This window comes from Lampetra planeri, chromosome 74 (assembly GCF_965212315.1).
Source record: "Lampetra planeri chromosome 74, kcLamPlan1.2.h2, whole genome shotgun sequence".
Lineage (NCBI taxonomy): Eukaryota > Metazoa > Chordata > Hyperoartia > Petromyzontiformes > Petromyzontidae > Lampetra > Lampetra planeri.
This window is the reverse complement of record NC_136179.1, coordinates 2,056,261-2,082,631: the sequence shown is the minus strand read 5'-3', so window position 1 is coordinate 2,082,631 and position 26,371 is coordinate 2,056,261. Positions and strand designations below refer to the sequence as shown.

General features: G+C 46.0%; 1 protein-coding gene across 7 annotated transcripts in view; it reads left to right on the top strand.

Annotated features, from left to right (window-relative positions):
* The first annotated feature begins 18,445 nt into the window (after positions 1-18,445).
* LOC144737870 (guanylate-binding protein 2-like) overlaps positions 18,446-26,371 on the top strand; it is a 234,684-nt gene continuing 226,758 nt past the window's right edge. For all 7 annotated transcript variants that reach the window (XM_078620753.1, XM_078620754.1, XM_078620752.1 and 4 more), the window contains exons 1-2: positions 18,446-18,726; positions 25,324-25,448. In XM_078620753.1, the coding sequence (XP_078476879.1) occupies positions 18,477-18,726; positions 25,324-25,448 (375 nt within the window). In that variant the 5' untranslated portion in view covers positions 18,446-18,476. The remainder of the gene's footprint in view (positions 18,727-25,323; positions 25,449-26,371) is intronic.

The following is a 26,371-nucleotide window of genomic DNA, read 5'->3' as shown; positions in this document are numbered from 1 at the left end:
TGGGCAGACGGGTTTTTTCGCGAGCGCTGAGAAGAGCCGCTGACACCTGAATGGACCTGTAGAAGACTGCATGTAACCAGTGGAAGCTGGTTTATGTTCCAAAAAATATTGAACACATTTCTCACAAACACTGCCTTAAAAGGAAGAACAAAAATATAATCGGTGACGTTTAGGGAAATGGCCTTCTTCACATGCAATGAATTAGGACCATTGACCTAAATGTTACTGATTATATATTTTTTTCTTTTAAGGCAGTGTCATTGACGAATGTGTTAAAAAAAATCGCTATCATGGATTACTTCATGGTGTTTGCAGTTTGTGTGAGAGAATGAGTCCGTTGGGAGTGTTGGACTGACTGCACATAGCAGGGCTCATGCAGCTCGTCAGTCCTGTCTCCTGCTGATATTGTAACGAGAGAACAGATTGCCTTAAAAAACACCAAACACTTAACTCCGCTCACTCTAAACACTTGTAATCTCTGCTCACACCAAGCATTTAAAATTCCGCTCACACCAAACACTTATTAATCTCTGCTAACATCAAACACCTACAATCTCTGCTCAAGTAAAACGTATCTCTGCTCACACAAACACTTGTAATCTCTGCTAACACCAAAAATCACTGCAAAGCAGACATAGAATAGGCTGGAGTGTCTTTAGAAGAAAACTGGTTTCGAAACTGTCGGACTCACAGAGTGTTCTGTAGATCTGCCAATCAACTAATTATTGAGACTCACAGAGTGTAGTATGCCTGCACATCAATGAGTGGGATTGCGATCCCCTTGCTCTGTGGTGTGTCGTGAAGTGTCTGCTGCACTTCAAACACCAATCTACTAGCCATCCCCGTCTCTGCACAGTTATTGCGATGTTCTTCACCAATAAAAAAGCGACGATCAAAGCGGCAGTTTCTAACTTGATAAACCTCGAACAAATGGAAAACTTGAAACCCTAGAAACAACTTAGGTGACAGAGGTGTTGATGTTCATCACACGGCTGCCAAATAAGACATCGCCGCTTGACCACATCCACATGTCGATTCTCAAATCATGCTCCGGCGTGCTTGTACCACTGATTGTCCACCTGACAAAGATTTTGTTCAGCGAGGGCTGTTTTTGCAAGATCTGTTCAAAACGGCACAGATAACACCGCTACTTTAAAAAGTTGACTTGAGCCATAGTGACGCCACAAACTATCGGCCGATCTCAAACCTGTGTACGATTTCAAAGGCCATAAAGTGCCTTTGTCTGATCCGGTTATTTCCTCACGCTGCTGCGACGGGCAGATTCAACACGTTGTAGTCAACGTACAGAACGTTCCACAGCACTGAGACAGCGCTACTAAAGATCCCTGGTGACCTCTATCATGGATGACCGGTGTGCCACAGCATTGGTTGGCCTAAATCTCTCAGCTACCTTCGACATCCTCGACCATAAAATACTCATGAGCCTTGGCACCATACTTAACAAGAATATGTAGTTTGAAAACCACATGCAAAATATATGGTCAGTACTCGACTAACGAACATAATTCGTTCCAAGAACCGTTCGTAGGTAAGAAGGTCTGTAAGTCGGCACACATTTACATGTTATACAACCATACATATTATATATATTAAAAAAACAAGTTACATGAATAGAAACAAAACTCGGTTTTATTTTCGCATACCTTGAGTCCTGATGGTGGTTTAAGAATTATAATCTTTATTTTTACAGGATAAATTCGATGAGCAACAAAGCACGTTGTCACATTTGTCCAGTAGAACAGGTCAGAATATTACAATAACAAACAATACAATACAAAACACGATGCGAGTGCAAAGTATTGCAAACGTTAATAAATCATACTCTGGTTCTTTCGGTAAAGTAACGTAGAAAAAAAATAGATCACGACGTTTCGATCGCAACACAAGCAACCGTCATCAGGTGTGAAACAAACACAGCAGGAGGACTGCTGATGTAAGAGAAAGAGCTGCTGCGACAAGAGTTTATATAGGATTTTGGTGGGCGGAGCTAGAAAAGGAATTTGTATGTATGTAAATCTTGATTTGAAGCTGTACAGTGAGGGGAAAAAGTATTTGATCCCCTGCTGATTTTGTATGTTTGCCCACTGACAAAGAAATGATCAGACTATAATTTTAATGGGAGGTTTATTTAGCAATCTTTGGAAGAACGTAATCAATCATGCTATGCGTTAATTGTGTTGACCGACCCTCTGTGTTGCATTGCATTACATTTCGAAATTTTGGTAGGTTTATTTGATTTAGTGTACTTTCTCTGTCTCCACTCGTTTTGTCGTTCTTATATTCTCCTCTCTCTGTGTGTCTCGGCTGTTGTCCCTCTCCCTCTCTGCTTTTGTCTGTTCTTCGTGTTTGCGTCTTGTCTCTTTTTAAAATTTCACACTTAACTTCTAAAGTAGCAATCTTTGAAAAACGTAATCAACCAGTCTATGTGTTAATTGTGTGTTGACCGACTCTCTGTGTTGCATTACATTACATTTCGAAATTTTGCTAGGTTATTTAATTCAGTGTGTCTCTCTCCCTGTCTCCTCATTTTTCCAAGCTTCTGCAGCATGCCACTCATTGACATGCTAATTTATCTATACCCTCCCTCTCTATCCGCCCCCCTCTCTCTATTTAAGGCCTCGACACAGAGGCGTGGTTTCTCTGTGTGCCTATGTATGTCTCTCTCTCTATGTATCTCTGTGATATCTGTCTCTACTTATATGTCTGTCTATATGTCTCTGGTTCTGTGTTTTATCTCTCTTAAATTTAGCATTCTCAGGAAGAACGTAATCAACCAGGTAGGGTGTTGACTGTTATGTTATCCGACTCTCTGTTGTATTACATTGCATTTCTAAGTATGCTAGATTTGTGTTTCTATTTCATTTATACCTGATGATTACTTGTGTTGCAATCGAAACGTCGTATGCTAGTATTTAATTTATTATTTTCTCTTTATACGTGACTTTACCGAAAGAACCAAAGAATAATTCCTGCAATCACGAAAGCTCCAAATTAAATACTAAGTCATGTTTTGCAAAAGGGTCAAATACTTACAGTGAGGGAAAAAAGGTTTTGATCCCCTGCTGATTTTGTACGTTTGCCCACTGACAAATAAATGATCAGTCTATAATTTTAATGGTAGGTTTATTTGAACAGTGAGAAACAGAATAACTAAAAAATCCAGAAAAACGCATGTCAAAAATGTTATAAATTGATTTACATTTTAATGAGGAATTCCAAAAACACAGGATGAGATGTTACTATCCTTTGTGCAAGCACTTCCAAGAGTTCATGAACAGTGAGCCTGGTGAAATTTGGGGAGCGCATCGTCAGTAGTGTACCTTTGGTTCCTAAGTAGGGGTCGGCACGGTTTGAACCGACTCAAACTGGTTTCAAATTGAGCAATCCAAACCAAACCAGCGACGACTGAACCAAACCAAACCAAAACCAAACCAAACTAAGCTAAACCAAACCTCTTAAGTTGGCTTGAACCAAACTAGTTTGAGCCGGTTCCACCCTGTCCGAGCCAAACCGAGTCGGTTTTCGTAGCCCCAAACCAAACCGAACCAGTTCAAACAGAGCCAAACCAAACCGATTTGGTTCGGTTCAAACCGCGGTTTGGTGGTTTGAGCCAAACCGTGCCGACCCCTATTCCTAAGGTGTTTCGGCCTTTCACACTATACACCCTCCCCAAAGGCGGCCAGCGACAGGGTGATCAATCCTACGCTTGCGTCCCATTCCCAATTAGTCATAGGAGTTGCCTTGTTGTTGATAGCCAACATCCCATGGGACTATGCATGGCAGGGGCGTCCTCCTCCCTGAGTCAAGCATTGTTGACCGCATACCTCCCGGCCCTCTCACTTCGGGGCCCAGCTGGGGTCTTTCCTCTTCATTCAGAGCAACTGACTGCTGCCTTCTGCCGCCTCTGATACGGCTCTGATTGCTGAACGCTGGCTCTGGCCCTTAATTCCCAGGTCTCTAAGCAGTCTGGTTGTAGATGTTGCCACAAAACCTCTGCAGCCCACCTCCACTGGTCGGACTTCTGTGTTCCAGCCATGATGTCGTGCTTCGGCAGCTAGATCGGCATAGCGCAGATGTTTTCGCTCATAAGCCTCATCTAGTGAGTCCTCCCAGGGTACTGTGAGCTCAATGATGAAGACCTTTTTGAGCGAACGGGACCAGAGCACCATGTCAGGTCTTAGGGTGGTGGTTGCGATCTCCGGAGGAAACACAAGTTGCTGGCCAATGTCAGCTAGCATTTTCCAGTCGCGGGCCAAGCGCAGCTGGTCTCGCTCTAATGGTGTAGAGCCGCTCTTCGGTCGTTTAGCCCCTTCGTGGACAAAGGTCGTCCGTAAGGGGTGTGATGCTGTTGGGGGTGGTAGGGAGTTGGTGGCAGCTCGCTTGTCCTCCAGGGCGGACGCAAGGTTTTTAAGGACTTGGTTGTGACGCCAAGTGTAGCGTCCTTGGGTGAGGCTTGTTTTATACCCTGTGAGAATGTGCCTGAGGTTGGCTGGCATGGAACAGAGGGCACAGTCCGGATCTTCACCATACCATTGGTGAAGATTAACTGGTGTTGGAAGGACATCATATGTTGCTCTGATGGAAAAGCTCAACCGCCTCGCTTCCATGGCCCACATATCCTTCCAGCTGATCTTCCTCTTCTCCACACTGTCCCATCGAGTCCACTGTCCCTGTTTGGCAAGAGAGACTGCCTTGGCCCACCTTGTAGCCTCCTCCTGATGGCGTACTTCCTGCACTACCATCTTCCGCTGCTCTGGTGCAGTGGCCTTAGTCCAAGCAGCACGGCTAGTTAGCCTAAGGCCTCCTCTCCCTTGCTGAACATGACCCACAATGCCAGCATATCTGAGGGCTGCTGTTGCCTCCTGGACTGCTTTTCCTGGCCTCCATTTGCGCCCAGTTGCCAAGGTCGGCGCGTTGTTGCTCACCACTGGGTCTCGAGATTCATTCAGTGTCATCTGGAGCCTGGTTTTTGCACACTTGAATTCCTCTGTTAGACTGGTGAGGGGCAGCTTGAGGACACCATCTCCATAGAGGCCTATGGTGGTAAGGCATCGTGGAACTCCGAGCCACTTCTTTAAGTAGCCTGTGACTCCTCTTTCCATCTTCTCCACTGTTGAGATTGGAACCTCATATACTGCTAGGGGCCACAACACCCGGGGTAGGAGACCAAACTGCAGACACCAGGCCTTTAACTTTCCAGGTAGCTTGGTGTTGTCGATGGACTGTAGGCTACTACTGATGTCTTTGCGCAGCTGTTGCACCTGGTCTTTGTCCTTCAGGCTTGCATCATACCACCTTCCAAGGCTTTTTACCGACTGCTCAGACACTGTTGAGATTTGGTCATCTCCGATGAAGAATTTCAGGTCAGAGAGTACTCCCTTCACAATCGAGATGCTGCGTGACTTGGATGGTTTTATCTTCATACGGGCCCAGCTGATGTTCTCCTCGAGTTTTCTGAGCAGTCTCCTGGTGCATGGGACAGTGGTGGTCAATGTTGTAATGTCGTCCATGTAGGCTCTGAGTGGAGGGAGGCGGAAACCAGAGTTGACTCGCTGTCCACCAGCAACCCATTTTGAGGATCTGATGATAACCTCCATTGCCATTATGAATTCCAACGGAGAAATGGTACATCCCGCCATTATACCTACATTCAGGCACTGCCATGAGGTGGTGAACTCTGAGGTGGTGAAGCAGAACTGCAGATCCTGGAAGTACGACTTCACCAGGGTTGTGATGGTGTCCGGTATGTGGAAAAATCTGCAGGCAGACCACAGAAATAAGTATTTGAGCATTCTGACAGTGGTGGTTCCTGGTATCACAAGAGCAGTGCATACTGACTGTGGTGGTACGTGCTTTTACTACAGCAGTGCATACTGAATGTGGTGGTACCTATTAATACAGTAGTACGTACGGATTTTGGTACCTTCTTTCACTACAGCAGTGCATAGTGACTGTGGTGGTCCCTGCTATGATTACAACAGTGCATACTGTGGTGGTACCTGCTATGATGACAGCAGTGCATATTGACTGTGGTGGTAGCTGGTATGATTATAGCAGTGCATACAGTGGTGGTACTGCTTTAGCTACTGCAGTGCATACGGATTTTGGTACCTGCTTTGACTACAGCAGTGCATAGTGACTGTGGTGGTCCCTGCTATGATTACAACAGTGGATAGTGTGGTGGTACCTGCTTTCACTACAGCAGTGCATACCGACTGTGGGGGTGATTGCTATCACTATAGCAGTGCATAGCGACGTTTGTGGTACCTGCTTCCACTACAGCAGTGCATACTGACTTTGGTGGTACCTGCTATGATTACAGCAGAGCATACTGTGGTGGATGCTGCTTTCCCTACAGCAATGCATACTGTGATTTAAGCTGTTATGATTACAGCAGGGCAAGTGACAGTGGTGTACCTGTTATGACAGCAGTGCATAGTGACTGTCGTGGTACCTGCTAGCACTATATTACATGCTGACTGTATACCAGTATATATTGAATATAAAGCACAAAGTAGCTAGCAGCCAGAGTGCCGTGGTGAGGCCTAGTCTCGTGCAGAGCCCCCGGGCTCGCCTAGATTTTCCAGGCAAGATATCAACTTGGCAGGCTGGGGGCTGGGCCGGTCTCCCCGACCACGCGAGAATAATATGATGTAAGCGCTATAATAATATGTAGGGGCTCTATAATAGTTTGAGGACGCATTGGGGTATAATTGGGGTGGGTTGGAGAGAAGAGGACATCGCACAGTGAAGAATGTATGTGTTTGGTGTGTTTTTGCTGCATGTGTAAGGCGAATGAAATTTTTTGGCGATCGTGTGTGCGTTGCTAGGGGTAACCCATGTGAGCAGTGCAAAGTGTAATGAGATAAATGCTTTTAAGACACAGTTTTGGGACTTACGTCTTATATTAATGCATATTATACAAAAGTGCGTGACTTACCTCAGGCGATGGCGCGTGTGGATTGCTGGGGGTAAGTGCAGCTGGCTGCGTTGTGACCCAACGCGCGGCGAAGGGAAATAAATAAATAAATAATAGATCAACTAACTAAATAATTGTATACAAATCTCCAAGTAACGCTAATTTAACTAATTTGAAGGTGACGATGTGAAAAAGGAATAGCCAATTCCCACTGCGGGCCTTAGGGCGTGCTGGCTGGCAAATATTTTTCGACCTAAAGTCCACCGTTCGAGAGCCAAATCCCTCGCAAGCGCGTGCGTGCGGAGACTTTTAGATATAAGAAGATGTTGAACTTCTTATTTTGCACTGTACATAGCCAACCGTGCTGATCGGTGTGCATAGAAGAAATTGGAGGTGCGAGGAAGGATGTGGTCAGTGTTAGCTGAGATTATAAATGTTTGATGTTAGCAGAGATTATAAGTTTTAGTGTGAGCAGTGATTTTACGTGTTTGATGTGAGCAGAGTTTATAAGTGTTTTGTGTGAGTAGAGTTTATAAGTGCTTGGTGTTTCTTAGCCAATCTTTTCTCTTGTTTCGATTTCGGCAGGACACACGACGGACAAGCTACATGAGCCTTACTATGTGCAGTCAGTCCCACATTCCCACGGACACACCCCTCACTTACATAACCTGCAAACACGATAAAGGCATCCATAATAGTTTTTTGGGGGGTTAGATCGTGTAAATATAAATGTGTCATTCAACCCACCACAGCCAATTAGTAACGTCACGTAAAGAGAACATGCCAATCCGTTACGCATACAGAACACCAGTGAACAGTGGTACCTCGGTATACGTCATTAATTCGTTCCGGAAGGTAGGACTTATACCAAAAATGACGTATACTAAACGAATTTTGCCCATAAATAAAGGGAAAGGAAATAATCCGTTCCAGAGTAAAATAAATGATATTTTATAAGGCATATTATACATTAATGGGGTTGTATAAAATAATTTAGATACTACTTATTACTAAAATGCATACATAAATTAAAATAAATGAATAAATAAATTAAAATAAATTTGAAGAAAAACATGTAATGTCACTTTACCTTGTTGATAGGAGCTGATAGCCTACGATGATGGTGTTGAGGAAGGGGAGGAGGAGGAGATGTTATTTTTCGGAAGGAGAGTTCCCTTCCATAAAACTTCAGGAAGCTGAAATTCGGGGGTTTTTTCTCCTTCTCTTTTCTGTCTTTTTTCTTGACTTGGACCTGGTTGAGGCTCACCAGGTTTGAGTTTCACTAAAAACCCGTCCATTGAAGTTTGTTTTTGCCTTCTTCTAAGAATGTTCCTGAAGTGTGACATTGTCTTTTCATTCCACACAATACTGTTACGGCTTGTTGACTGAGGATCAGCGCTTTGTTTCAGTCGTGAACAGGGTATACGCGGGTACGCGGTGACTCATCCTGACCCATACAAGTGTTGTGGTGCAAAGATGACTCGGAGGCAGATCTTCTTAGGAGCTTATGCCAAGTGTTATTAGGGGCTTACGTCTAGGGTTTATTAGGGGCTTACGCCAGTTACTGGATGGGTTAATATAAATCTCCCCAGGGACGGGGTACTGGGGCTCGTAGCACACATACTGGCCAGGCTCATCCCACTGCGCCGGCCGAGGGCTAAACCAACATCGGGTAAGCAGCCACTTCTAGCCTCGTGCTAGATTTTTCCTACCCTGGGTCCCAACTTCTACCCTTCACGTTCCTGGGCTCTTGAGATGACCCCGCTCACGTCACCGGCTCCAGCTTAAGTCCCCGAGGGAGACGTGACGTCATCGTCCCGCCCCCTGTGCATGATGTCACCGCCCGTGACGTCATCGTACTGGAAGGTCCGCCTGACGTCACATCCTGTGACATCTCATCAGAGGGTGAGCGTGACGTAATATCATTGACTACTCCTCTACATCACCCCCCCTCCGTGAAAAAAAATCAGCCGACCCGGCTGGCAACCATTACGAGAACGGAGCCAGGCCACCCAGACGGGAAGATAGCAACAACAGATGAGAGCAAGTGACACGTGTGTGAGGACAGGACCGGCTGCTAGAACACAACCCAACACAAGGGCAGCAAGGTACAGGGTAACTTTGGAGACGGTCTCCACATGGGACACCGTAAAAGTGTCCGAAGAAGGCAGGGGATGAAGAAACGGCCCCACTCGCCATCACCGTATCCGCGTGGCGTCGGGCATTGGAATCGGCGGTGCACTGTCAGGTGTCAAGTCCGCTGGCACATCCGCCGGGTGAGGCGCCGCTGGTGGCATTACTGGTGGGGGTTCTTCAGGCACACACAAAGGCAGGGCATCACTTGCGCCATCACAACCCGCGTGTCCCGGCTTGTCGGACACATCAATCGCCGCCCGCTCCTGAAGTGTGGATGAATCAGAGAGGCCAGGCGGTACAACCCGCTTGCGCCGAGACGGGTGCACAATCCAGTGGCGGTGACCCAACCGAATACGGATACATTGCGGTCAGCGGACCTCTATGACCTCGACAGGGCCCTGCCACGGGCGATGCAATTTAGGGGATGTGCCAACAGGTACTTGGGGGCAGTGCATCCACGCCAACTGGCCATTTTCCCGCATAAACCCGACAGCCTGGTGTGGGAAAGCGCTCGTTAGCTGCCTGCCGGCTGGCCAAATTATCCAGGGCCGCCTGCCATGCCTCACGCAACCGGTCGAGCGCGACCCTCATTGTGGCAGGTACTGGTAAACTTTTTTTGAAGGGGCCAGGTCCAGCTGGACGTGCATCGGGGGCTCAGGTTTCCTCCCGTACATTAGATAATAAGGGGAGAAACCCGTCGAGACATGAGAAGCCAACCTGTACGCGGCCAGCACCCCCGGAATGAAGAGGTCCTAGTTCGATTGGGATGTACTCACAAGGTAGCACAGCATGGATGTGAGGGTAGGGTTCAAGCGCTCCACCATCCCATCAGACTGGGGGTGGTAGGGCAAGGTGCGGACTTTTTTCATGCCAAGGAGGTAACAGACCTCCTTGAGCAACCGTGAAGAAAAATTCCGCCCCTAATCAGTCAAGAGCTGTTCCGGCACACCCTTGTCAAGAACATACTCCTGTACGAACGCCTCAGTGATGGACGAAGCCGATTGCTCCATCAGAGGCCACGCCATAGGCCAACATGTGAGGTACTCCACTCCCATCAAGAGGTACCTGTGGCCCCATTGGGATGCTGGGCATGGCCCCAGAATGTCGAGTGCCACGAGCTCATTAACACGAGAAACCCGGATGGACTGCAGCGGGACCCAATCCTGGCCAACTGGTGCCTTCCTCCGTGCACACTCGTGGCAACCTTTCAAAATCAGAGCCACGTCATCCTCCACACCCGGCCAATAGTAGCCCCGTTTAAGGGTCAACAAGGTCTTATTGTAGCCGAGGTGCATAAGTTTCTCATGAATGGCCCGGGTTAATTTACCTCGCAAGCCAATGGGCACAACCACACAATAACACTCCAACTGGGCATCCCAATGCATGAGGAGGCCATCATGCACGGCGATCACCGGGGCAGCCGACGGAGCCGAGCTCCGGGCATTAGACTCAACATGGCGTCATAGCCTCAGTAGAGAGGAATCCTCCATCTGCAATTTGGACCAAACCTTCCGGGGAAGTCCCAGGCCAAAATCAACAGGCAACGCCACACCCGGAGGGGGCGCTGCCTAGGCCGATGCAACCAACTGGGCCACAGTTTCCACTGGGGCCTTGCAGCGGCTGGATCCCAGGGAACAAGCGCACCCGCCATCCATAGGCAGCCTCGAAAGGCCGTCCGCATTCCCATGCTGAGTCCCTTTCCTGAAGATGACATTGAAAGGGTATTCTTGGAGCACCTCGAGCCAGCTGGACAGCTGATCCGAGGGCTGGTCAATCCGCAGGGAATATTTCAGGACCGCATGGTCAGTCCGGACGGTGAACCGGTGACCATACAAATAAGGCCTGTACAGCTGGATGAAAAACACTATTTCCAGCAGCTCCCTCCTGGTCACACATTACCGCTGTTCAGTGGGAGACAAAAGATGGCTGCCATAGGCAACAACCCTCTCTACCCCGTCGATCACGTGAGCCAGGACAGCCCCAATGCCCATGTCACTGGCATCGGTGTCGAGGAGGAACGGTTTGGAGAAGTCCGGATACCCCAGGGGCGGCGCATCCGCCAAGGCCATGCGAAGCACAACAAAAGCAGCTTCCTCCTCTATCCCCAAGCAAAACTTTTGACCTTTGGCGGAAAGTGCGTGCAGTGGTTTCGCAATTGTCGCAAAATCGCGTACGAACCGGCGATAATACGAAGCAAAGCCAACGAAGCTACGCACCTCAGCGACAGATGTAGGAGTCGGCCACGTCCGGACACAAGCTGTCTTTTCTGGATCCGTGGCCACACCTGACACACTCACAATGTGTCCTAAATACTTCACCGATGGTTTCAGTAAGTGACATTTTTGTGGTTTGAACTTGAAGCCCGCGGCCTGCACTTTGATGAACACTGCTTCAAGACGTTGCAAGTGCTCGTTAAACATATGTCCGAAAACAATAACGTCGTCCAAATAGATTAAACAAGATTCCCACTGCAGCCCTGCCAAGACCATCTCCATGAGACACTGGAAAGTGGCCAGGGCCTAATGAAGACCCATAGGAAGCCAATTGAATTGGAACAGCCCCTGGGGTGTGCGGAACGCTGTCTTGGGTCTAGAGGCCTCGTCCATTGGCAAATGCCAGAAGTTCGAAAAGAACCACGCACTTGAGAGAGCGTCTAGGGAATCATCCATGCGAGGCAATGGATATGCATCAGCCACCGTTATCTTGTTTAATTTATGGAAACGGAGACTCCCATCCCGTTTCTTGACTAGCACAATGAGGGCACCCCAATGGGCTAGTGGATGGGGAGATAATTACCACTGCCAACATCTCGTCAACTGCGGAGCGGATATGATCTTTCTCCACCGGGCTAAAGCAGTGAGAATTTAGCTGAATAGGGGCTGTGTTGCCCGTATCTAAGTGATGTTCCAAAAGAGTGGTGTGATCGAGATCGAATATACTCTGGCTAAACACGGCAGAATCATCACTGAGCCCTTAGTCAAGGCCCGCACACTGGCGGAAAGGGAAGACAGTGGGAGATATCAAGAAGGGCAACCGCCCCCCCGATGGCATCTCCACACAACCTTGATAAACAAGGATTTGCACGGGCATCTTGGCCAAAAAGTCGGTCCCCAAGAGGCATGGCACCGCCAAGGTCCTGGAGACCAGAATGGGCTCCACCAATAAAATTTTGCCAATTTCGACCAAAGCGACGATGTGGCCCAAATGCCCAGGCTGCCATTCGTGGCCACAAAAGCCCCTTGAAACTGCCGCAATGGCCCAATGCTGCGTGGCAGCTGCTGAAAAATGGACTCTGAGATCCGCACCATGACCTCTTGCATATACCCCGCCACTGCCGAGGACCCAGCAGCGGCGGCCACCACGCCATGCGCGAGGGCCTTCCACTAGCGGGTCCGCCTGTGCCACCCGGCAGATGGGCACGAACGTATGGAGACAGAGCCCGACCCCCCCGAGATAACCCCATGAGGATGGACCCTAACCCCGTTAGATGCGTGAGGTGAGGGGAGCGGCCATGCGATTGATGCGCCGCGACTTGCCTGGGACCCCAAAGCTGCTGCTGTCGAGGAGCCAGTGGAAGGAGGGCAGGCCTTAATGAAGGACCCGGGAGCGTTGTGGCAACCCCGCTCGACGTGGCCCTGCTGGCCACAGCGGAAGCATGTGACCTGCCCTGAGGCCTGCGGACGAGGAGGTCCCGCCTGCCACCGCCTCTCCGGTCGGTGAGCACCGGCACCCTTCCCGCTGCGATCGTACGTCGTCAGGGCTATGAGGACGTCTTTCCCCCGAGGCGCAACTGCCTCCACAGGCGCAAAAACACCCACGCCCGTCGCCACGGCGGGCGGCTGTCGCAGAGCGAGGTGTGCCTGGATGTTCTGGGCGATGGCCAACGATGTAATTTTGGCCTCCTCCGCGATGGACAGTGCGATGCCGAGCTCCCGCGCAAGGGCAAGCAAACGTTCAAGGGCCAGCGAATCCAAGGCCCTTCCCGCAAGGTCATTGTATGTGGCCTGAGCCAGCGCCAGGTGGGAGCAGCGGAATGCCAATGGTGATTCCCCCTCCTCCCGCCGCCGCATGGAGAACTTCAGGCACGCGCTAGAAGGCGGCTCAAACACAGCGTCCATGTGCTGGTACACCGACTGGAGTGACGCTCTGTCAGCCGGCGGGATGGCTTTGCACGCTTGTAGCGCCCTTGTGTCGAGGCATTTCGGCAAAGCCCGCAGCGCTTCCTCCTTCGGCCTACACACGGTCTCGTAGGCCACATCAAATGATTTTGGAAGTGCAATCAGTCGCCCCCTTCGTGACGAACAGTGCGACAGGGGGCAACTGGTGCAGACGCAGGTACACACGGCGGGGACTCACCCACAGCCCCGCCTGACAACATTCCGAAGGCCGCGGCAGCGACGCTTGGTTGCCGGGCCGCGTTAAGCCATGGGAAGTCGCGGCAAAATGCGGAGCCGCGGCTGCACCCGTGGCGGAACCCGCAGTCGCAGTGTGCAACAGAGCCGCGGCCACGCCGGCAGCGACATGCGGAGCGGCAGCGCCCATGGGGGCGGCCATGACAGCGGTCATGGCGGCGTTTTCCGGCATCGCATACAAAATAATGCCCGGTTGCGGCGTCGCGCACAAAATGGCGGCTGATGGTGGCGTCGCGTTAAAAATGGCACCCAACTCCCGCGACGCGTCCGTTGGGGAGTTAGTGCCAAATTCAAAAGAGGCAGGAGCCGAAATGGCGGGAATCTGCCGCTCCCTTTCAAAAACCCCGCCCGCCGCGTGCACCTGATTGCCCACCTGAGCCATCGTGACCGCGAGCTGCACCATCATCTGCTGGAGCAGCTCCAGCTGCCCCGCGATGGCCCGCTACACGTCTGATGGCAGTGCCTGCTCCTCATTTTGCCGTCTCCTCCTGGGCCGGCTCCACGGTGCACATCCCCGGGGCCCCGGTCTCAGGGATCACTACAAGAACCTGCTCCACGTTGTTTCTGTCGTCGGACTCCACCACAGGCGGGATTATTTGTCTCGCGCTGGACTTGGACATGGCGGCATGCACAGAAGCCACTTCCAACACCAGTTGTTGTGGTGCAAAGACGACTCGGAGGCAGATCTTCTTAGGGGATTACGCCAGTTACTGGATGGGCTAATATTAATCTCCCCAGGGATAGGGTACTGATGCTCCTAGCAAACAGACTGTCCGGGCTCTTCCCACTGCGCCGGCCGAGGGCTAAACCAACATTGGCCGACCAGGTAAGCAGCCACTCCTAGCCTCGTGCTAGATGTCCCCTACCCTGGGTCCCGACTTCCACCCTTCACATTCCCAGGGAGACGTGCCCGTGACGTCATCATACCGGAAGGTCCGCCTGACGTCACATCCTGTGACGTCATCTCCTCAGAGGCTGAGCGTGACGTAATGTCATCGACTACTCCGTTACACAAGTTCTAGCAAGCGCATCGTATCCCAAGCAAGACGTCGTATCCCAAGACATTTTTTTCTCGTCAAAACATGACATACCAAATTCGACGTATTCCAAAGCGGTCGTTTACTGATGTATGACTGTATTAAAAAGAAAATCCACGACATTTACAATCTTAGTATGACGTTTTTCCAGTTATTCCATGATGATGTGTGTTGGAGAGCAAATCCACAACATTTACAATCCGAGTACAACGTTTTGCAAACACACTGGTGTGCTTCTAGATTTAAGCTTTCGTGACTGCAAGGATTCATATTCTTAGGTTTTTTCGGTAAAGTCACGTAGGTAAAACATCAAAATTAATAATAAAAAAAAAATTACGACGTTTCGGAGGCAACACAACTCTTCGTCATCAGGTGGGACCGTCACAGCCAGATTAGCTGCATCAAGTGAGGCAAAGGGATTACATCTTGAATCATTGCCTCACTTGATGCAGCTAATCTGGCTGTGACGGTCCCACCTGATGACGGAGACTTGTGTTGCCTCCGAAACGTCGTGATTTTTATTTTATTTTATTTTTTATTAATTTTGATGTTTTCCCTACGTGACTTTACCGAAAAAACCTAAGAATATGAACACTGGTGTGCTGTACTAGTGTAGAGTAGTGAAATATGCGGTGCACACAGTTAACCAAGGGCAACTGAGGGCAAACAGGCATGTGTGTGCAACATGAGGTTGCACGGACAAATCGCCACCTAATTAAGAGAAGCGGGTGCAAACGCGGGCGACCGGGTGTGCATGTTGAGACCGGAGGTGTTGCCAGGGAGACGGGAGATGAAGGTTGATTGATGGCACCAGCCTGTTGAGAGCCTAAAGATACACACGAGAGGTCTCAGATAATTAGCAGAGGGATACAAGGGGGTGTGCGTGAGTGGAGAGGGAGTTTTTTGCCGGGGACAAGAGTGAAGACATCTCGCTTCTGCCGCTCCAGCCGTCAACGGACCTCAACACATGCATCGCCGGGCTGGTGTTGGCTGATCCCCCTGCCCGGGACAAACGGGTGAGTGGGTCTGAGGGAGCATAGGTGAGTGCAGCGGTGGAGATGTAGAGCTGCTGTGGGTGAAGCTGCTGAGTGCGGAGACGCTGTGTGCGGAGACGCTGTGTGCGAAGTCGATGAACAGAGCTGCCAAGTTCAGGACAAGTGAGGTGTAAAGTAGATACGAGTGGAAAGAAGTTAGATATAAGTAACCGTACAGATAGTTTTAGGAGTGCCTACAACTGGTGCAAGAATAGGCGTATAAAGTGTAAGCAGGTGACTTGTTACGTGTTGGTGTGAGTAATTTTTTAAGACACTACACGAGTAACGAATTGTCATGTTTTGTTTAGGTGACAAACCTTACTTATTGGCTGTATCGGGTGGTGGCGGGTTTAACAACACATTTATATTTACACTAGCTAATCCAATATATCTCTATTATGGATAATATTGGTTGGAAAAGCCTACGTGTTAAACCATAAAATCAACTGAGATTTCATAGTACTGCAGTTTTACAGCGTAGCTCAATGTTAACACCACCAGTTAAAGGTTGCATGTTCCACGCGTGATGCTGCATTGTCAGTTGTGCACACGCACAATTAACAAAAGACTTAACACATTTGTCAATGACACTGCCTTAAACGAAAAAAACAAAATATAATCTTAGACATTTAGGACAATGGTTCTACTTCATCGCTTGTGAAGGTCATTGCCCTAAACATTACCAATTATATGTTTGTTCTTTCTTTTAAGGTAGTGTTAGTGGGAAATGCGTTTAGTATTTTTGCAACTCAAAGCAGCTTCGACGGTTACAGCTAGTCTTCTGCAGATCCATTCAGGTGTCAACGTGGCTCTTCTCAGAAATCGACAAAAAAAACCCGTCTGCCCAGTGAGCTACATGCCAACACACCTGCTTAATGCTTAATAGAGTCATGTTTACAAAACCGGTATCTGCTGCTCGTGACAAACACCATCATATGATATATAATTGATGACAATCAACTTTCTACAATTAATGTATAGCCTTAAGTTTATATTAACCTAGACTACAGTTTTCTTGTTGGAATGTCAGACGTTTCTCTCCATGTGCTGGTCAAATACAGTAATGTGTCGCTTCTTTTCAAAATGTAATTTTCAGTGAAGGATAAATATACATCTGTAAAGAAGCTCCTTTGAGACATCCATTTTCAGGGGAGTATATATATAAACGTATATACAGTCAGTGTAACGACTGCCACACTCGGAATTGCTATGGTTATCTTCAGCCGGGATGGTTTCCACCGAGTAGGTTCGAGAACAATCAGTCCCGACGCCGTGCACCTCTGGTCGTCGATTAGTCACTGAGGAAGCGCTCAGATCGCTCCCCACCCTATATAATCGCTCGGTGCCGCCCCTATCGGACAGTGCCCCCCCCCCTCTCTTCAGTTTACAGTAACACGTGTCTTTAATTGCATAATGACTACAGCGCCGTCCGGTCACCTGTTTCTAAACATCTCAACACGCACCTTCCAGAACGTTCTTTGTACAGTTTTCTACACATGAACGCTCAAACTACATAATCACAACCTGAATTATTTCAAACTATTACAGGTATTTAATATTGTCAATAAACACACTTTGATGTATTGGAACATATATACTGTACACACATTCTTCAAACAGGTTACTGGTATAGAGTAGCAAGGATTGTTAAAAATGTGTTGGCTGTATATGCCCTAAGCGTGCACAAAGTGGATCCGACAGTCAATATACATGTACGGGTCGTGTTGGTGCATGGTAACTGTTGTTGTTTGTGTTGTGGTTGCGTTTTGGATTCAAATATATGCATTTCCAAGTTTTAAGTACAATTTCGAATTTTTTTTATTGTATGGATGATTTACTCAATGTACTGCACTGACATAAAATGTCCGTGCAAACCATCTCGGAACAAAATGAAGTGAAATATTTTAGTTCCCTTTTAAAAAGGCAGGGTAAGTTTCAGTGACTAACGTGAACAACAACTCTCATTTACCACCAAGTTGCGGTGACATCACCACGGCGCTTGTGCCAGGCTAGGAGCACCTGCAGGTTGTCAAGTGAAGTGTGCCAGGCTATCCGTGCTGACTCCAATGCCATGGGTTAACTGAGGTGACTGGCAGATGCACCACCTGTGCTCCCAACTGTGTCAAATTTCTGCGTTTGAAGGAGGAATCTACAATGTTAATTTTACTATGTAAAAGGCAGGGGTAACTACAAAATATCTTATGCAAATTGACAAACTGTTGAGGCAAGTGTTGTTAGCGAGGACCGTCACAGCACTCAACCAGAATAAAAATCTTGCAACCGTGTTTATTTTTCAAATTACGCGCTGAGCAGCGTGGTGAAGTATGGCCAAACAACCCCTAAGACCCACATGGCTTGTGTGTGGGGGGGGTTGTTCCCTTTTCCAGCAGTGTTTTGGTTAAAAATGTCTGTAAATTGTATGTGTAACCAGGGTTCAAGTTACCGCTAAGTGTTATCAGGGTCGCTGGTAGACTAAATTAGGTGGTACATGACATAGTAGCCACATTCATAATTCATAGAGAGATGTAGAATTGTAGCTCTTTTTCAGAAGCGACCTGGCTATCACAAATAATAGCTCGTCGAAGTGGCTTATCATGTGGAAATGTATAGCAGCCAGTTACTCTAAATGCGTGAATTTGATTATAAATGTGAATGAAAACCCCAAAGACCCGAAGAAAAATCCACGCGACCATGGGGAGATAGAGAAAACGCAAACTCACGACCTCCTGTATACCAGGCAAGGTATTTAACATAACCAACTATGGATGGGGCAGAAACGTTTCTGCATGACGTAAAGAAGTGATGATGCAATCCCTCCTGTCGGCATATATAAGAGGCGCGCCGTAGAGTGTACGAGCAAGACGAGATTTGGTGATCGTGTTCAATAATCTGGTGTTTTTATCATTAACCCAGTGACATGGCAAGTCCTGCTCCTGCAACCACGCAGCAGCTGCCACCGCCACTAGATGTTGATGAGTTACTCAAGTGCGGGACTTCTAAACCTCTACCATTTATAGTGACAGATGAGAAGGGCATGTTTTATGTCGACCCTGATACGGCAAAGATCATCGCAGCCATCAACAAGCCGCTCGTCGTCGTTTCCATCGTGGGCAAGTACCGGACCGGCAAATCTTTCTTCATGAACCGCCTGGCGGGGTCAAACACCGGTAAGTGATTCGGCAAGATCCGAGTTAATCAAAATTGACAAATCTATATTGAAAACGAATTTTCTTAGAACTGCTTTTTGTTATGTTTAGTTTGTTGTCCTTCCACCACACCTCCGATCAGCATATTTGGCTGGCTACGTACGGTGGGAAAGTTCAACATAAATACACTACAATACACTTCTACATTACACTATTATACATTACACTAACATACACTCTTATAACACGGTTGGCTACGTACGGTGCGAAAGAAGTCCAACATACAAACCCACAGACAATTTCTAATTTTATGCTCAGTTGAGCATCCTTTTACTACGAGGTGTGTACTTACACAAACCTAAACTTACACAAAAGTCCGTCTGTAGTCGTACAGACTGTTAGGGAAAGTGCTGCAGGCCGAGACAGCGCATGAAGGGGAGGAGTGACCAGCACCATGCATGGCCGCCTTCGTTGTACATGGGTTTTTGTGGGATTACATTTTTCTAAACAGCTACATTCAATCGGACTGGCGGCTAATAAATTAATGGGTGAGAGACAACATGCATTTCTCCAGGGTGTGCCTGAGTAATTAAACTCGTGCTGTAGTGTCGGCCCTAAAAATATGAATGTGGAACTTATTTCGCACGATACTTAGTTAATCGTGCCGATCGGAGGTGCAGGGGTAGGACGACAAAACTAAACAACAAAAAAGTAGTTATAAAGAAAGGAATTTTCAATTTGGTATAGTGGTGTTGTGTATACTAATATAGTTGTCAAAAGTGTAGTGTATAGTTGCGTATAATAGTGTAGTTTATCATACACAATAGTATAGTGGTATAGTGTGAAGTAGTGTCGTGTATAGTGTAGTGTATGTGTTGTGTGTGTTGAACCTCTTTGGCACCGTACGTAGTCAACCATGCTAATCAGATGGGTGGGGGAAGGACGACAAACTAAACTAAAAAATCAGTTAAAAAGAAATGAGTTTTCGATTTAGTGCTGTATAGTGGTTTAGTGTATAATAGTGATGTAGTGTAGTGTATAATAGTGCAGTGTACGGTAGTGTATATAATAGTATAGTGCTGTAGTTAATTGAGTAGTAGTGTAGTATGAAGTGTAATGTATATGAACCTTATAGCAGTACCCCGGCTCTCGCATAATGTCCGTGATGCAGTCATTTTTCGTCTGTTGGTGGTCGGCGATGCGGCAATCGACTCATCTCGACGAGCTATACACGATGCACTATTCAAAGTTGAAATTATCATGTACAACTGTTAAATGATGGGTGCTTCATCGGTCAGAGCTAAGCCAGAACCACTGGGATATAGGTTTAAATCTAGGTAACAACCACTTGTAATTTAACTGGATTCTCAAGTGCATTTGATGGTCTAAGCCCAGTCACTAATGACTATATATGTATTAAAAATTGCAGGTAAAATGTTCAATTTCATTTGGCTGAATAGCAGATGTCATGAGAAAAACTCATGGCTGCACACACATACACAAAACACATTAATTTGGTTTTCACTTTGGCTAAATTCCAGCATTGAAAGCTTAAACATCGGTTTGACTTTCATGGGACAAACTCATCGTAGGGTGCATGGGAGAGTTTGTGAGACATCCTGCATAAAAAAATAACAATTATACTGTGAGACTTCCAAAAGGCTTATTAGTCTCATCATATGGCGCAAAGACCTTGAAATAAATTGGACAGAACAAAGATCCCGTTATTTCCATTTCACACGCACAGTTTATGGAAAACAGGCAGCGAGCCTCTTTTTTCAAAGGGCATTTAGCGAAACTCTTGCAACACGGTAGACCACAGTACACCCGAACAAAATCGCTATCCTCAGGGGTGTAACGATTCACTCTACTCCCCCACACTCCACTCCCCGAAAAAACAGTGTCCCAGAAATAAAATATTTAATTGCCTCGGCCGTTTTGTATTAGTTGGTACCCCGGAGTTGCGCCATAAGGATCATATGTTGATCTATGTTGAACTTCTTAGGCACCGTACGTAGTCATAGTTTTTGGGTCTGTCGGTAAAGTCAAGTGACTCTACCAAAAGACCCAAAGAATATGATTCCCTGCAGTCACGAAAGCTATTAAGTCAAGATTCGTACGTAGTCAACTGTGACTAATCAGAGGTGTCGGGAAAGGACAACAAACTAAATACAATAACACGCAGCAGTTCTAAAGCAATGAGTTTTCGATTTAGATGATGTAAAAGTGCACAGCTCTAGTGGATTCCTAGTGATGTGGCAATCTTATGGCGACCCCACGTTAAGAGGTGTTTAAATTATTTATAGTACAGTATTTGGCTGTTGCTTTAAATTGCACGTGATGAGTCACTTTTTGAGCTATCATTCAAATAAGCTAATCGCTAAGTGGGCTTTACTTGGTAAAATATAAATAGTGGTTTGTTTACCTTTCCCATACTTTGCACTCCTCTTGTGATTTGGTTTGTGTTGTAAACTTTTTGACTCGCCCCTACTGGACATCCGTGAAACAGCTTCATATCTCATCGGATCCCTCCAGTAAAAATAAATATTCTGATTCTGAATTGAGCACACACGATACGGACTCTTGACTCAGGCACACTCAATGTCCACACTATCTCAAGCACACAGTGAGTTTCCGTGACACCGCTAATTACACCTGGCTTAATTTATAAACCTGGGGGCCATCCATTTAGTACGTACGCATGGAGTGAGGAGGGGGGTTAACCCAAATGCGTACGCTTGCGTATGGGGGGTCTACTGACAATGAACGCATAGGAAACGGGGGGGGGGGGGTGAAGCCTTGATAATAGTAATGCAGCCGGTGGTGGCCTATATGTTTGCTTAAATACTTAAACACGTTAATACGATTAATCTTGATCGTTTATGCGTGGATTAAATATCGGCCGTTTTATAGGATTCGGGGGGGGAGGGTGCATCAGGCGTACGTACGCAGGTGTTGGGGGGGGGGTAAATAGTGCAGGGAGGGGGGGGGTCAAGTTTTGACAGATTTTGTCGTAGGTACTAAATGGCTGGCCCCGAATATAGTTTATAATAACGTGCATTTCAGATGGACGTAGTTTTGTAGCTGTAATGTAATCCAATTATTAGTTTTGTATAACGTCATTAGCGCAAATTAAATCTCACAATCGCTGAGGATTCACAGGCTGCAAAGTGCTGAGCCGGCGCCAAGACTTGGTCTGCACTCGATCGCATACAAAAATTGCAGATGATATAAGTCCACACTTGACCGTACTGCATTCTGCTGGCAAGCCATGGTATAGCTCCGTGATGTCCACGATAATGGAGTCTCGCAATATTGTCATTGTCCATTCGACGAGCGCTGGCTGCTTCCACAGTGCTCAATCACAGGCGTGTGCCTATCACCCGACATTAGCTCTTGTAATTATTTGTTCTTACCGCTACAAATAGAGTTCTGTGTCGGGTCAGGTACCTGGAAATACCAGTGGGTACTTAGAAAGCCCGTCTAAACTATGTCATGTTTATGGCTTGCTATTCAGTTCCAGGGTGGGTCATGTTCATCGCATCGTGGTCGCTTCATGTAGAACTTTCCCTCCTTACACCTGTCCACAGGAATAAAGTCCCCCTGTACTCTAAACAGTTCCCCATGAAACTCCTTCCATTCCTCTCGAATGCAGGCTTTTAGACACGATATGGCTAACTTCGATCGAAATCTTACATGTAAAATTCCATTCTTAGATATGCCAGGGCCTATTTACATTATTATACAACGTTTATTTGTATGCATCTTTCCTCATAAATGAAATCAAGGGGTTAATCTTGGTCGCTTGCAAACATTTTAAACCTTAATGGTGATTGACTGTCTTAAATACGATTAAGAAATCGTTGTACTAGACTGACTCGAATGTAGAGACTTCCTATTTCTGCAACGCCTTTATTGATTAAAATAACAATCACAAATTATTTTGTATCTCTGTTAAGCTCATAAAAAATAATGCTCAAGTGAATGGTTAACCTGGAAAATCGACGTCACTATACTTTGTTATTTTCTTTGAACCTATCAACATGACTTTACTGAAATACCCAAAGAATATAGGTCTGCACCAATCAAGGGGCTGCCAGGCAATCATGGGCGGGGCAGCTGGTATTAATGTAGGAGAATACCCCGACTGTCGATGTCGGGGTTTTCTCCTACATTAACATTAACTGCCCCATCCATGCTGCTGACACACTTGAGTTACACACATCCATAAACCTTTACAAACAGTTTGCCTTGAGAGGCTAACCCCCCTTTTGTCTGATGAAGACCGCTTGTGTTGCGATCGAAACGTCGTAGATTTTATTTTTTGTTATTTCCTTTGAACCTATCTACGTGACTTTACCGAAAGACCCAAAGAATATGAATTCCTGCAGTCACGAACGTTTTAAGTCAAGATTTCATGCTATTATCTTTATGTATAAATAATTTAGGTTAATGATCTAATAGATTGCATTACACACATTTTTGCAGATGTAATTATTTTGCAAAACCATTTGCTAAATTATTTTAAGCTTATTCAAAATAACTGTATACATTACAACTCGTTCTTAACATTCGTCAAACTAAATTCATGGCTTTTTATCCTAAACAGAAGTGTGTTGTTTCTCCTCTGATCTCTATTGTGGCACTGAATAGACAAAGTATTGATCAAACTTACCATTATTATACTTTGGGTTTTTTTTATTGGTCTTCTTTATATTTTCAGATGCATATAGATAAATTAATTTAAAAGGTTAAATGTGTAATAAAGCACTTCAACGACGAACGATGACTGGCGTCTTTCTTTATTAATTTCTATGTTGGCTGTACAGCTCCGCGCTCCTTCCCGGGTGGCCGGGTGGTCACCGCTCTCTCTCTTCGCGCGGGCTCACTCCTTCCCGCGCACGGCTCTCTCACTTTCTCCGTTCCTGCGCACCGTGAGCTGATGGCACGCAAGGAGTCAGCCCTCGAGCCGCCACGTGACCACTGTCGTTCCGAGAGGACGAGACGCAATACCACTTTCAGGCTTCCCACACTGACCCCGAGCCTCTTCCTGCTTCCCCTTATATCCCTCTCACGTGGAGCCAGGCCCCGCCTCTAGCCACGCCCTCTCTAGAACCTTCCCGATAGTTCCCATGAGAACCCGTGAGCTCTGCCCATGAATTTTGGCCCAGATGAACCCACTTATCCTCATTGGCTTATGACGGATGCAGCGGAGCCTATCCTGCCGGTCGGCATCCATCGGTGTACTCTCTCATTAAAATTGTTAAATTGCCTATTTGTACAGAAATATGCACTGTTTTACTGGTTTAATCTGTTGAAAGATTATAATCTTAATTTCACAACTGTACTGTGACGTAGTAGCATCTCTGGCTGCTTTGTCTTAAACAAATTTACGATTTGCAGAGGATGCTCCATATGTACGCACCACTGTTGCATCTATTCTATGGTTGGGCTGATGTCTCTGTAAGATCGAATAAGTCATGAGGGATATTCATTTATAAGACAATTACCCAAAGTTATGAACATTATTCATCAGATTTGTTAATACCATTACAAAGTACAGCACCTTTGATTTTTGTCTTATTGTTTTTTTCACGATTCTCAGATTTCGTACGCAACATGGTTCAAAAGCATTCCATGTAGCTGCTCCAACGGTCTCCATTTCTGTACTCTTTTTAAAACAGACGTTTCTGCAATCACAACAATACAAGTTGTGAATGTACCTAATTGTTTCATAAGATCATATTATAATTAGTTTATTTGTACACTTTATTTAATGTTTATGTATTAATATGTACCACTTGCTGCCGTGTTTGTCTGCTGGCCGAGTCACCCTTGAAAAATACCTCTCTCGCTCGATGGGTTATTTGTTCTGGTACTACAATTCCGATTTTAAAGCGAACCTATTGTTTATTGCCCATTCTTCTCCTCTTCCCTCCCCTCGCTCCTCTACTCCTTGCTGTCCCTCCCCTATAGCCCTTTCATGATCTATAAGTACGCCTCTATCGCTTGTACTCGTTCGTCAAAACTTGTGCACCCCTACCATCTAAATGATTGTTCCGTCATTTTTTTTTAACTATGTCAAGAGCCTTGAGTGAAGTTCTCTAAAAAATATAAACTTAGGTTGGATAAGATCGTAATCATTGAAAAAGTTACTTTAAAAAGTTCAGTTATCGTTTGTTATTGTAGTTTTTTTCTAGTATTTTTATTGTAATTTTATGTTAAAGTATTTGATATTAGATAGTATTGAAATACACGGTCCTCAAGAACAGATGGTAATGAGATGTCACCAATTTAAGTATTTGTGTAATTTTGTTGAACATATTTTGCTGGCATGCCGAATCCTCCATGACTAAAAATATTCAGCTGAAATGTTGACTATGACACTGCAATTGTAATTTTAGTCCCGACTCAAAGACATAAAAAAATAAACTTTCCTCTAATTCGCTTTGTTCCTCTGTTGCCTTAATTTTTCCACCAGTTTATTTACGTATGTATTACCTTTGCTCTTGCCATGCATGGTGCCTTGAGAAATTGTGAAATATATCTAATACTATCAATGTATCGTATTATAATTGTTGTAAAAAACACGAGTGTAATTTTACTCTAAAACTACAGGTTTCTCACTGGGATGTGCTACAGAAGCACAAACCAAAGGCATCTGGGTATGGCCAAGACCCCACCCTGATAATGACAAGTACCTCCTGCTGCTGGACACAGAGGGACTGGATGATATACAGAAGGTACAGCAGCCAGTGTGGAGACTGCAAAACAGCATCACCTGCTATTTATAGCGCGAAAGAAGTTCAACATACCTATATCACCAATCTGAACGTTAAAATGTTTTCAGTAGGAGGTCAAAACATTTAACAAGGAAGAAACATCATTGATGGGCATGGATTTTGTAACTATTTCCAATGTAAATTTGTCATCGGAAGTATCGAATTAGCAAAACAACAGTTATTTTTAAGACTTGACCTAATTTTTGCAGACAACTTACATTTGTCATTATTGTAAAAGGGGTGGAGCCATCCTCTTCCCGCGGCATTGGTGTGAGTTGGGGAAAGTTTTTTTTGTGTTTGTTCCTGTTTTTCATTATTATGAAAGCACCACTCTCCCATTGACATATTTCGTTGCTTCCTCTTAGTATCTTTCACGTGACGGTCAATGGTATAGTGTATAGCAGATTGTATAAATAGTATAAAATTGTAATGTTTAATACAATGTATAAGGTAATATACAGTATCGTAATTGTACAGTGAATATACAGCAGTGTGGTATACAGTAGGTTGGGTAGAATAATACTTAGGGTAATATTATAGTCGAAGGTATAGAGTGTGTATAGTAATACAGTATATAATTTAATGTTCGGTTTGTCTATGGTAGTATATAGTACGGGGTAGACCCGTGTGATGTAAGGGAAAAAAGTTTAGCTGGAAGCATATTATATTTTTTGCGACATAGAATTGTAATGTATTACTTACTGTTAGTAGCTCAGCTTATTGGAGAGAATATTTAGTATACTGATGATACTATGTAGTTTATACTTTAGTTTTTTACGTGGTGGTTTAGTAACTGCAGCTACATACTATTAACATTCCTTCCCTTTGTTAATGCTACCCCCTATCCCCTCCCTTTGATGCTGCTAATCCTGCATAATGCACGG